A 13,435-nucleotide genomic window follows, 5' to 3' on the forward strand; every position below is an offset into this window, starting at 1 on the left:
AATTTGCAGCCTCTTTATTTCTTTAATAAAGAATGCATAAAGAAGTTGGATATGACATGAGTGGCAGCACACAATAGTAGTCTGAATAGACCTAGTTTGATCAGGTGGACAATGTCTCATGTTGCAAAAAGTTGTATTTACTACATACATCCATATGATCGAGTGATTTGTGAAGCACATTGCATTTATGTACGAAATGTGCTATATAAATAAAGTTTGATTTAAATTGATTTAATGATGCCATTGCAGAGGACATTGAGTATGAAATATCTCACAATAGAAGTACTTAGTGTATGCTTTTACAAAAAAAACGATTGCATTACCCTCCTTTAACCTGTGATTATGTATAGTAGTGTCACTGATACAGCAACTCCATTTGTCTGACAAATAGACCTGCTCAGCCAGAGAAATCCAATGTTCAGGTTTCAAAACCTAAAATATGATGCTGTTTCAAATTGAAAATCCTATTAATGTAGACAGTGAATGCAAAATGATGGAAAGGCTAATCTGTGCAAGTATTTTGCCACAATTCAAATTGTTCAATATTGAACACAATGTTGTATTAGTCCTGTATGTGGAATATGTAAAACTTTTATTCCCCCAAAGTCAGCCGACCTGAAATATTTGGCGGCATATTTGTATTAGAGTGAATAGGGAACTTTTTGGGGCAAATCCAGAGACTGGGGAACGCCTGAGGGCGGGACCCTGAGGACTGGGCTTCTCGCATTACATCTTTTCGCGCGGTGTCATAGGTAGTATTTGCGCCACTCTCCTGTCCCATCTGTTTCCCTGAGCCCCACAAGCTAATTAAATGGAACTGCAGTGGGTCCGTGGTCTATAGACACAACAAAGCCTTTGTGATTATTAGGGTTATTAATAGGGGTTTCAAAGGTGCTCGCCTATGCCACTCAAACACCAATCCTGTGAACAGTAGACTGGACAGCTCTCAGCTGAAGTCAAGAGCGCGCCGAGTGCCCCGCCAATAAACCTCTGTAGGCGTGGTTGTTGCCCTATGCCCATTGGACAAAAGAGAATTACGCAGCGAAATATTTAAACGTTGATTGGCTAGACTGAGTGAAACGCTTGAGAGCGCCAGAAAACAAGCTTTAGCGGGTGTTTTTGATAGTATTCCTGATCAGTGCAATTCCAACGCCAGTATCAGGACAGGAATAGCTCATACAGGAGGGTATTTTAGGACAGCCCGCTTATTTCAGAGAGGGAAATTATGTTGATTTGAAAAACCAACTTACCTTACCAACGACAAGTCATATATTTGGAGATACACGTTGAGATCTTTCACTTAGTAGGAAACAGTGAAGGTGAGTAAAACGACCAGTCTACCTAGTCTTGCTTTATTAGCTACTATAATTATCATTGACTAGCTAAATTAGCCAACTTGCTAGTGAACAGGTAACATTTCTTTAGCTATGCACCAAATAAATAACAGTACTTGTTGATGAATTCACAGTGTTGCCTTTATTGACTAGCTAGAATGATACATGCTACTTTTGGATGACTTTTAAATGACACTTTTGTCACAAGAAAATACTTGCCTGACATTGTATCCCGAGACAGTCCTATCATGCAGAAAAAGCTATCAGGGTTTTACACAAGATAAGCATTAAAATGAGTCAGAATAAATAGAAAGTCATTTTGGGATTGCTAGTCAGTTCTTATGCCAAGGTTAGCTCACCGGCTAGGTGGGCTAAGGTCTTTGCGCCAAAATCAACTGACCACTGATGTCTCATGACCTTATTAGCTGTTATGGATCGTTTGTAATTAGCCTAATATTCTGCTGAATGTTGCATGAAACAATAATCATGTTTGTACACAATTTAGAGACAAATGAATGCTATGCAATATGCATTTTTACTAATTCCTGAGGTTTATGACTGACAATTTTTCAGATGGAAGTTGAATGTCTAGCATTGAGAGATCTCATAAGTCCGAAGAAGACTAAAGTTGACGTGGATGAAGTTGGAGGCAAACATGATCAGAAGGTAAGTTTAGATACTTGATAGTGAAATATACCATGCCTTAGTGAAAATACTGTACATGTTTCAGATCAGAATAACATATTCAGTCAAACCCCTCTTATAACTAATGCTTATATAGATTCTATAATTCTTATTGCTAATAATTTTCAAATACCAATGATTTCTTAAACTATATTCTTAATGAGTGAATGTACTTGACTGACAGTTAATTGCAGTTAATTACAGTACAGTACTTAACTATCAGTTAATGTACCACATTTCATATCACCCGACCACTATTCTCATCACTGTCTCTCTCAGGAGAACATCTGTGTAGAGCGAAGGAGAACCACCCCACACAAGGCAGAGCCTATAGCAGCCATGTTACTGAACAGCAGGATGCCTCCCACCCCAGAGCTGGTTCACATCACCCCAATCAAGCACCCGGACCGGGCCCACCTTCATCCAGAACCCTGGACCCCCACAGCCAATCTCAAGATGCTCATCAGCGCTGCTAGCCCAGACATCCGGGACAGGGAGATGAAGAAGGTCCTGTTCAGACCCATTGAGAATGAGAGGGAGAAGACAGTGGAGGTGGGGGAGGAGGTGGAGGTGGAGGTGGATGATCACTGCCAGGTACCCACAGATAACTCACGGACACCCCTAAACTGAAATGGAGGACGCTATAAGCGTTTAGTCTCATGTTGAGGCTAGCTAATATGGACCTTATGAAGATTAAATATGTCATGCAAAACCTATGGTGACGGGTTTACAACATATCTGCGATTAGAGTTCTCATCTCGATGGAATTTATGGAATTTTATTTATGGTTTTATGGAAGATTAGCCACCAAAAGCTAGTATAAATCATATGATATTGCATCAAAGCACCACTCTGGTGATCTGTGTTTACAAATCTTCATTTCGCATTCAATTGCGCCATAAACTAGGGGACAGACGCACTCACATAAATCATGGTCTGGGTGTCTGTCATTTCTTTACAATTCCTGATCATGTCATTTCTGTCTCATCAGTTTGATGTGGTGGAGGACGGGGCTGAGGAGGACAGTGAGAGGAAGCCGAGCAGGAAGCAGAAAAGCCTGGGCCTGCTGTGCCAGAAGTTCCTGGCCCTGTACCCAGACTACCCAGCATCCCCGGAGCCCATCAACATATCACTGGACGAGGTGGCCACCAGCCTGGGTAAGAGCCAGTGAAACCAGGAAGGGAGATAACCGCTTTCTGCCTCTCCTCTCTGGTTCTGAGACTGGGCCGGTGCCAAGGCAACTGCTCTAATTGGAAACAGCAGAGGGAAAAGACAAATCATGGAAATGGCTAAAATCCCTTTCATGAGCTACACAAAGTTGTATGCCTTAATGGATTTGAAGGTGGTTGCTATGGACACTCCTTTTGATTGCAGACCTCTCATATGCCACTGTACCTTCCAGAATGGCACCAAGCTACTGTTTAAACCTAGCAATGTCCTTGACTGATATTACAGTAGGAGCTCCAGCATGGAGACAGTGGTCCCCACTACACCTTTAAACCTCATTTTGTCACAATGTTGTCTGTTGCTCCAGCCACATTTGAAAACCGTTATTTTTTTGGAGGGGGGGGAGAATCTTGTCGCTAACCTCACCTAATTACTGTGTCTCATTAGGCGTGGAGCGTCGTCGGATCTACGACATTGTGAACGTGCTGGAGTCGCTGATGATTGTGGGCCGCGTGGCGAAGAACCAGTACGTGTGGAACGGGAGGCAGCGGCTGGGGGACACCCTGGCCGAGCTGCAAGGCCTGGGCAGGCAGCAGCGCTACCATGTCCACATGGAGCAGGCCAGAGAGGGCAGGGCCTCGGAGAGCGGGCACACGGCCACACAGACACCAGAGGACGGAGACTCCAGCTATGGTGAGGAGGGGACGAGGAGGGGGACTGAGGGGTGGATTACATGCAAGTCTGATGTGAGCCCAAGTGTAAATCATTCATTGATACCAATGCATCCCCCCGTTTGTTGCTAAGGGAGGATTTTGTGTGGCTATCCACCTACTGGAAATCAGAATCATGTTTGGTTAACTACAATGACATACATTCTATCATGTAACCGTCTGTCGTATTGTAGCGGGTAATAGATCACTAATACACTGTCGTTATTGGTCAAACAGAGACCCCTCCCCCACTTCAACCAGTGTTTGTATAGATAACTAGTTAATATGTTCTTTAACACAGAAGCTAAGTCACCAAGCCTCATTGCTGTTGCCATGTTTCGTCACACTGACCCATTACATTGACACAAAGGTGAACGATGCCGTAACCTAAATAATCCCATCAGTCTTAATCCTAATGGGGGGGGGGGGGGGTGTTATGGCATCTCCATGGCTATAAGCAATGCTTTCATTTACTTAGGCTTAAAGGCTAATGTGGAGAGTTAATTTAGTACAGTGTGTTAATTTTGCTGGAGGTGCTGCTGTGTTGGAACGCATTACCCCCTGAAGCCCTCGCGAGGCGTGGAATAATTACAACTATTCCACTCTACAGATTTGCGTGAGGACTTTCTGCCATTGAGGAATAATTACACAAAAAACACAGCTATTGATACTTGGGCTTTTGTGCCCCGCTGGATAATTAGTTTGTTAGGTGTAATTGACAATATTTTAGTATTTGTGTTGAGAATAGATTTGCCTCCCGCCAGAAAGTCAAGGCCTCCACTAGGTAGATTTGAGTATTGAAACCTTTTTTAAATGCAGGTTACTGGAGTTGTGTCAACAGTAAGCTGAGCTTAGGCAACGCAAGTAGCTGTGTGCCGCTAACTGAGAACCAAAGCTTCTGTTCCCTGGAGGCAGTGGTTGCCGTGGTGCTAGCTTCCTGCAGAGCACTGGGTCTGCTACCTCACTTCCTGTTAGAATGCTGGGTGCCCAGCTAGTCCTTCGTCAAGGCACTGGTGACAAAGCTGTCTCTTTGGCGTCACCCCCAGGGGGAGGAGGGTGTAGGTTTGTTGAATAGAGAAGTGTTGTGCTTCATATTCATGGCTCATTGTGGTACAATCATTGTACAGTCATTGTGGTTTGCTGTTGGTGGGCTTGTTTGACTTGTAACTCAAGTCCTGTATCAGCAGAAATCAGGAGTAACAAACAGGCAACTTTCAGTAGATACGAATATCTACACACTTGGCCAGAATGATTACATTTCGACGCCTGGTAACTCCGTGACACACTAAAGATACCTTTTATAATAATTCACTGTAGCACATAACGTTGTACTTTAACACTGATTGCTGGTTCATTGCTGGTTCATATGCAGCGGCCGCCAACAAGAGGAAAGACAAGTCCCTGCGCATCATGAGTCAGAAGTTTGTCATGCTCTTCCTGGTGTCCAAGACCCAGACGGTCACTCTGGACGTGGCCGCCAAGGTCCTCATCGAGGAGAGCCAGGATACGGCCAGCCACAGCAAGTACAAGAGTAAGAACCACAATATCAGTCCTGCATACCAACAGACACCACATAGACTGGGATGCTCTGTGCCGTTATGGAACAATGTTACAATTTGTATTGTATTTTATTTTCAGCTAAGGTCCGGCGGTTGTATGACATCGCCAATGTCCTGACGAGCCTGGGACTGATAAAGAAGGTCCATGTCCGGGAGGAGAGAGGGAGGAAGCCAGCATTCAAATGGATCGGACCTGCAGACTTCCTAACCAGCAATGGTAATACTGACTGATATCACTTTTTCTATAGATTTGATGGGCATGAATGGGACTTCAATACTAACAACAAGAAAAAATAGCTATTGACCAATACTAAAACAAACTAACTGATCCTTTTTTTTTTTTTTTTACAGAGGATTCTGAGGCTGTGACGGCCATTGTTCCCCAAGAGGCCCATGCAGACACACACCCAATGGCGGCTCTGGGCAGCAGGAAGCAGAAGCTGGCTCGGCACGCCTCCTTCAGTGTTGTGCCCACCTCTGTGGCAAACCAGCGCCGGGTCAACTCAGCTCCCAGCAGCCCGCGCAGAGAGCTAACCAGTAAGTGTGGCACATAACCAACCACAACAAGAGTAAAACACTGGGGTCTCCGCCGTTCAGGACACTCAAATGGGAGACTTAACGAGTCCCCCCCCCCCCCCCCCCAAAGCCCTTCAAGTCAGACTTTGTATGACATTCCTTACCCGTCACTGCCATTTCTGACTAGTGACTCGTCACGCTCTTCACACTGGTCATTGAGAACTTTCAATGTAATTTCCTGGAAAGTAATGTATGTCTACTGTCTGTGTTGCTCAGGTCTGCTCCCCCAGCCCGTGGACTACTCCAAAAAGTGTGTGAGCAACAGCGCAGTGTGCCGACTGCAGTTTGGGAACACTATAGAGTGAGTACATACACTTGCTGCAGCAGCTTCAATCACCACCAACTCCGGCTTTGAATCATATTTGTTGCTAAGGACCACAGTAGCTCGTTGGTTGTATTGACCATGGGAAAACATGGCTGCCAGTGAATAAAACATTGGTAAACGTATGCGGTGCATAGTTAGTTGGAGCTCAGGAACCGGGTCCCTTAAAGGACACGATGCGTGCAAATGTCCAGCTCCAGAGACTCCTGGCTGAGGGTTTTAATAGGCCGACTGAAAGTCACTGAAACTATTATTGGTCCACGTTGCACAGTTGGTTGAATTCATAAAGGGTTTGTTGAATGTTTAGCTCCGAATGTGACTCCTGACCATCGTGTTTGTGTTGGCTCTCGTTTCTAGCTTTAGGCTGGGTTTTTACGCAAGTTGGCAGGAGTGTCTCTGGGACTGTTGTTTTATAGTGTTTCTGCTAGGGAAGTGTGTTCTGCAGTGTCTGCAGCGGTGGTTCCCTCACTGGTGGCCAAGCCACAGACCAGTCTCAAGGCTGATGCTGCGCTGAGCGGTTTTGGAGAGGGGATGAGAGGAGGTTTAGGATGCCTCCAAACTGCTGAGACAAGCAGAGAATGCGTTTACAATAGGATCCAATTGAAATCTGGTTTCGCAATCTGAATACAAGCTATGCACGGTCACCACATTGTTTTGGGTTTGTGTTACACCAGACAATGTTGCCACCTATGTCTATGAGTAGAAATCGTATGTGAGAGGAGTATAAGAGAATCTCATGTCATGGCTCCTTGTCATTGTATTTGCAGTGCACAGCCCAGCACCGGACTGCGGACTCCCACCGACAGCCCCCTCCTCCACTCCCCCAGCCTAGCCCCCCTGGCTGTCCCCATCCACCCTGAGAGTCCCTACGGCCCCCCACCCCCACCCCTGTCCTTCTCCCCCCACCACCACCACCACCACCTGGCCTACCTGCCCAGCCTCTCCCAGCCCTCAGTGGTCATGCTGTACGGGGGTCCGACAGCGCAGGAGGGGCTCGACAGGACCACGGAAGGTCAGATGTCACCCAGGGAGGCCTTCCTGGGAAAGAGGAAGAGGGACGATGATGACGAGGAGGAGATGGGGTCGAAGAGAGACAAGCAGGAGTCATCTGAGAAGGTGAGTTTTGTTAAGACAAGATGGTGGATACATTTATTGTACCGCCCAGGTTTTTAATGAGCATCGCTAAGCTCAAAATGAAATAGGACCTATATTTCCTATAACCATGGTGATCCGACTCACGTCTCTGTCTTAATGACTCAGTGGTTGGTCTCCAAGGTGACCAGTGTTCTGCATGTATTGTCAATAACAAGCTTCTCTGTCTGCGATGCCCTGGCTTCGTTTACCCACCATGTGAGTGACTCATACAGTTGCTGGGAAGACAATCACGCTTCTTCAGACAACTGTCAGGGGGCTTAAATTAGACCGGAAATGAAAGATGACTTTCGCGGTTACAGTCGCCCCTAACTTTGTCCTTGATTGCTTTGGTTCAACACGTGTGCTGGAAGTGTGTGGAGTCAGAGGGGAGTCTGTCTGAGCAGCGGAATCCCCGAATGGTTCACTTACTGGGATGTTTTCTGGGGATGGGGTAGTTTCATTTCATTTTCATCTCTGAATTAAGAGGTTCATTACATGTGAAGGTGAAAGGCATAACTCAGATGAACGCGCCCGTTTATGTGTTATGTGATAAACGTCTTCGATTGCAGTTATTCTCAGACTGCTCCGTAAAGTTATAGATTAGATACGCAATGGAGATTTATTGAAAATGAAAGTAAACTTTTTTTTCAATGTTTAGAGGATAATGTTATTTCAGCATTTCCATCATGATCTATTCTCCAGTTTAATTTGTCCCTGACGGTCAGAAAAGCTTGTTAATGATCCCCCGAAAGTGGACCATTAATTTAAAATATGAACCAGCACTGCATGCCCACTGACTAGAATAAGTCATTTCAGTCATAATTAAACGCTATGGCATTATCATTTTGATGATGTATGGGGGTGTTTTTTAATTGTAAAAGCCCATACTGTTAATCTAACCATGCGCTTTTAGAGAAACCAAGGAGATATGAAGTGAAGTGCTATTTTAGGTGTACTCTGTATGCCTAGGAAAGGAGCACCAGTACCTTTGCCTCAAGCTAAGTCACTCTGCAAAATAAGCGTATCATTAGTCTGCACTTCAGCAGTTAGCATAAACATTAGGACTGGGAAATGAGGCATGCATTTTCATTAGTTTTGATACGAATCATTATTTGGGTGGAAAGCGTGATCAAAGCGCATTAAAATAAGTTAGATTAAGGCAAGGATGCGCATGGGAGCGATGCAGTGGGAGGGCCGCATTCAAATGGTTTGAAGGCTGAGTCCTGAAGACATTTGTTTTATTTATCTCTCGCCCGCCCATGAGGGAGAGGATCTTCCTTTCATGCTCCTCAACAGCGAGAGGTTGATTCTCTGTTTTCATTTTACAGAGGAGTGCGGACGGATGGAAGGAGACCGGGAACAGCTTGCGGACAACCAGTCCAAGGACTTCCCCCAGCCACCAAAGGATGCTGCCCAGAGAGGAGCCCCCATCAAGGGCAGTCAGAGACGGGGAAGTGGGCAGACACAGCCCCAAGGACCTCACTCAGCCTTCACACTACCTCTACGTGCCCAACTCTGCAGGTACGTCAAGGTCTTACTGAAAACAACTCCCTTACACTGTACTGTAGTCCCAGCCTTTTTACCATGCTTGGCTAAAACAATACCACTACTAGCATTCCTTTTGAGTATGTTAAAAACATAACCTCATACTATGTTAGCAAGTATGCTAGTATTAGTACAGATGTTGGGATGCCAGACTGTCTGAGGAGCAGTGGCCCTCTGAATGACGGCAATATGATGATTTTGGCTGACGACTCACAACTTCTATTATTCTATATCTATCCCCTCCAGGTCTCAACAGTCTGAACTTCCTGCTCTCCGCTAGCCAATCGCCAGGCAGTCTGACTCTGCCGCCTGGCAGCATGCCCACCCTGGCCATGCCCTACGTCCTGGTGCCCTCCTCTGCCCTCTCCTCTTACCCACTCATGGCCAATGGCCTCCAGGCAGCGGGCGCTGACGCCCCCCACGCCAACCTCAACTTCAACATGCCCTCCGTTATGTCTCCGGCCCACTTCGTGGTCAGTTCCGGGCACTTTGCTGTTGCTGGGACCACAGAGTTTAATGGGTCAGGACCTGCCCTCTGTAGCCCAGAGCAGGCAGGGCTGTTGGGGTCAGGATCTCTCCCTCCACACTCACCCTTGGAGCCCAGACAGTCTGTCTCCCTCCCCCTGAAAGAGCCACAGGTAGGACCGACCAGCGGACACCCAGTACGTACAGACAGACATCCACTACTGATCCTTTTTGGGAAGCTAACATTAAAATGGGCCAGTATGATTTATGCTGTCACAAGATGTACAACCTTTGTGTTATCAGCCACCCTCAAAATGTCAAACCTGACTCAGTTTATCATGTTGAACAGCATCTCTGCATGCAGTTCAGCGTTTCTTTGGTTATGTATCCCTCCTCTTTAGAATACTGAAATTAAAATGTTGCTTGTGTCACCTTAGTAAGGGTTGATTAATCTATAGGCCATTAAAAAGCAATTAATGCCCCTGGTTTTGCAGCCCAACATAGCTCTGATGATGTCTCCCTGCACCTCATAGAACAGCTCTCAGACTCCCTCTTGGGCACCAAATGAAGGGACGGTTATTAATGACGGGACAAGCCAACGAGTACATCAACCTATTGCATTAATCATCCTTGCGCATAGTCTCCCTCTGCTGCTATAAGCTCCAACTCAGAACACTGAATCAATTAATGGAATGAAGTTTAAAGTTAAAGAAAGCGTTAGGTTTTTTTAGGTTGCCATTGTTGGCTTGCTCTGCTTTTAAATGCATACACTGTAAATGTTTTTCAGTGCCCTGTTATAGCTGAAACTTATCCCCCCCCGACAGTGGAAAAACTTTTCACTAGAATTGTGGTATTTTCTAAGGCTGGTATTTGAGAGGGGGGAGGGAGGGAGGGGGTATTGAGAACACTGTCAAACTGATACTCCTCTGCCAGTGTTGATTATTTGTCTTTAGTGAGACATGCTGCAGATGCAGCTTTCCCTAACCGTGTGGTTTTGGTGCCTCATAGCTGACTCTTGTCTCTCTCTCTCTCTCTCTCCCCCTCCTCAGACACCACTGACTCCCAAAGAGGCTGTAGCCGTCGGAGGCTCCAAGGCCTTCTTCCAGACGCCAGGGACGTTGGGATCGGCCCCCGTCGCCCGCCGAAAAGGCTCTGCCCAGAGGAGACTGGATATCGGCCACCCACCGGCCAATTAGAAGCCTAGGAGTCTATATTGGGGCGTGCCTAGCGTTTCGGAGCCAGAGGACATTTAAAACAGTGCCTACATGGAATGGGCAAACGGAGCACGCCGCTTGCTAAATGTGCTGCTGACTAAGCTAACAGGGGTCTGCTCCCCATACAGTGAGGCTCAGGTGTTAGCTTTGTGTTTTACTTCTGTGTCGGTTTGAAACCACTGGTGCTTCACCTTAGGGCCAGTCAGTGAATGCTGGTTTATACGGTACGTTCTCAAAGTGCCTCATGATTGGACTGTGAGACACAGATAACCGTCAAAGGAATCAGTGAAGCAGTATTGTCTTTGTTATACTGCCCTCCTGTGGTAGCAGTGAGGTACACACACGAGTAATGCTTTATGTATTTCAGCCTTATCCCCTAGAAACATGATTGAGCTACCTTGGTAATTCCCCCATTACCTGTATCCTATTCCAACGTTATTTATATATTAGCTAATATATATATGTCGAATATTGGGACTGTAAAGTAACAATTCTTATGATGTTACTTTCTTCGCACTAAGTATTTAAGAATGTAAGTCTGATTTTTAGAGAGAGAATGTCTCTTTAGCTTTCCCCCGTAGGGACTCATCCAAAAGATATCAGTAGGAAAACACCAAACAGTTGATCATAGGTTAGGACTACTAAGAATATCCATGGAAGCTGAAAGTCTTCCTTTAACACATTTCAGTGGCTGCTGTGGAAGATGATGTCATACTAAGCTTCTCACGAAGTCTCTCACGTGCACTCTTAGTAGCTCACTGAAGCATCTCCAGAGAGGTTTAAAAACCACTGCTTGTTCATTAAGCCAATTAGGTCTAAACGTCAGGGTAGCCAGAGCAGCAGATTGGGGAACACAACCTTCCTGTTTGACCGGGAAGAGACTAAAAGGGATCGACTTGGTGCTTGTACTGTTTACTGACTAAAGAAATAGACCCTACAAAATGGCTGCCAGGGTTTTCGGTACAAAGACTGGTAACTTGGTCACTCTAAAGGTTATGATTACAACATCAATATGGTTTACAGGTTTGTAATACCTCTGCTTTAAAGATACTATGCCAAATGTTAGCGTACCTCTCTCGGTCAATATATCTGCTTATGAGACAGCATGCAAAGTTACAACTAAATGTGAAATTATTTGATGTTCCATGATACTTGAATTACTTGAGTTATCCAGTGGTATTTACTGGTAAGTGAAATATCGAAGTACTGTATTAAATGCATTAAACGATGGATGCATTATAGTTAGCCTCTCTTGAATCATTTTGGGAGTAATTGAGGATAGTAATATTACACCAAAAGGTGCAGACCATCTACTTGAAACTGTGGATGTGTAGCTTAAATGTACAGTCATCTTTTTATTTTACTAGTAACTATTTTTGTATATTGTATTCATATATTTTTCCATCATTACTTCAATGCCTTGAAATGTGGAATGTTTGTTAATTTAATGCTGCTTCCTACAGTATCATTTATTAATTGCACTGCTAGTTTCTGTAGTTTACCGTCTGCTGCTTTGTAGAAAACCTTTTTTAATATTACAACACTTGAACTGTTGCTTTAGCTGTGCTTGCTTGCTATATGTAACAGCTTACAGGCCAAAATGTTTTTTTCATGCATCCACAAACTTTGTAATAAAAAGCATCAAAAAGTACCCAACGGCCTTTCATTTAGCGTTTTGGAAGAATGCAATAGGCTTTGTTAAACACAAGAAATATGAACATCAGATTTTTGCATTTCATACAGGATTATGACATATGCACTGACACTGGGGTGTCATTGAGTACATTGACCAATAGATGGCAGCACACCATGGTCATTTCTGTCAGGAACCAAATGATGATGACTCCTCCTTTGCCAAATCTAAGTGTTTTCCTCGATCCCTCCTGTCTCTTCAGCTCCTTCTCAAGACGTATTGGAGGACAAAGTAGGAACCTTAGGTCTTCTCCAGTTTGTTTTGAGATGGAGAGGAGACTCAGCCCTCGAGAGCCTATCAAAGCTGTGCAGATAATAAGAGGTCAGAGGGCATCCTGTCGGTGTGCCTGCAGATCTATCAGTTACTTTATAACGGGTAATAAACCTGTGATGGGTTGCTGCCAATAGGTTCGTGTTTAGGCCTTGTCGGTATTTACGACATCATAAACATACTGCAGATGGGGGAATTAACATTATAGGCGGGGGGGGGGGGGGGGGGCAGGGGCACTCAATTAATTTACCATTCCATTTAATGACATGGTATCACTTTCCTCACCTACAGCCTGAGCCATACCAACTGACCAATATGGTATTTCTACACTTTCACACTGAGGAAATGCAGACGACTGTTTCTCCAATTCAAAGTTCAAGCAGTGCAGTTTTGCTTAGCTGAAACATATTCATTGATGTCCTGTTGCTACTCCGGCGTTCAGACCTGGCATGGGGGGAAAACTGCACTCAGTGGGCCTCTAGATCACTTCTGCCTGGGAATACTGTGTACGTTTACTGTTGAGACATGCTTTATGCAGCCATTAGTCATTTAAGCCTGCCGGCGAGTTTGTAGGGAACATTGCCTATGGCTGTTTCCTTGGCCCTGAGGCAATTTATGATGTCTGTGTTTACAGAAGCAGAAATGGGCTCTATGAAAAATCAAAAGTGCACGCCACCGGGCCCGCCGGATTGGAGTCAGTCAATGTGGGGACCACTTTTAATGCTTTTCATGAAAACTTTTACTTTTTATTTATCATCAGTA

At 45.0% G+C, this 13,435-nt stretch overlaps 1 protein-coding gene across 1 annotated transcript; it reads left to right on the forward strand.

Annotated features, from left to right (window-relative positions):
• Positions 1-1,255: 1,255 nt before the first annotated feature.
• Positions 1,256-10,796, forward strand: e2f7 (E2F transcription factor 7). Its single transcript, XM_083691879.1, has 14 exons — positions 1,256-1,319; positions 1,908-2,000; positions 2,298-2,612; positions 3,010-3,175; positions 3,633-3,878; positions 5,268-5,426; positions 5,534-5,671; positions 5,806-5,991; positions 6,247-6,331; positions 7,120-7,214; positions 7,257-7,468; positions 8,815-9,007; positions 9,278-9,669; positions 10,546-10,796. The coding sequence occupies exons 2-14, from the start codon at positions 1,908-1,910 to the stop codon at positions 10,690-10,692; spliced, it is 2,427 nt and encodes an 808-aa protein (XP_083548005.1). The 5' UTR covers positions 1,256-1,319; the 3' UTR covers positions 10,693-10,796.
• The last annotated feature ends 2,639 nt before the right edge of the window (positions 10,797-13,435 follow it).

This window comes from Argentina silus (assembly GCF_951799395.1).
Source record: "Argentina silus genome assembly, chromosome: 20".
Lineage (NCBI taxonomy): Eukaryota > Metazoa > Chordata > Actinopteri > Argentiniformes > Argentinidae > Argentina > Argentina silus.

Coding starts and splice junctions, on each gene's coding strand:
- e2f7 (XM_083691879.1), top strand. CDS start 1,908: ATGGAAGTTGAATGTCTAGCATTGAGAGATCTCATAAGTCCGAAGAAG. Junction 2,001..2,297: donor GAGGCAAACATGATCAGAAG/GTAAGTTTAGAT, acceptor TGTCTCTCTCAG/GAGAACATCTGTGTAGAGCG. Junction 9,670..10,545: donor TCCCCCTGAAAGAGCCACAG/GTAGGACCGACC, acceptor CCCCCTCCTCAG/ACACCACTGACTCCCAAAGA.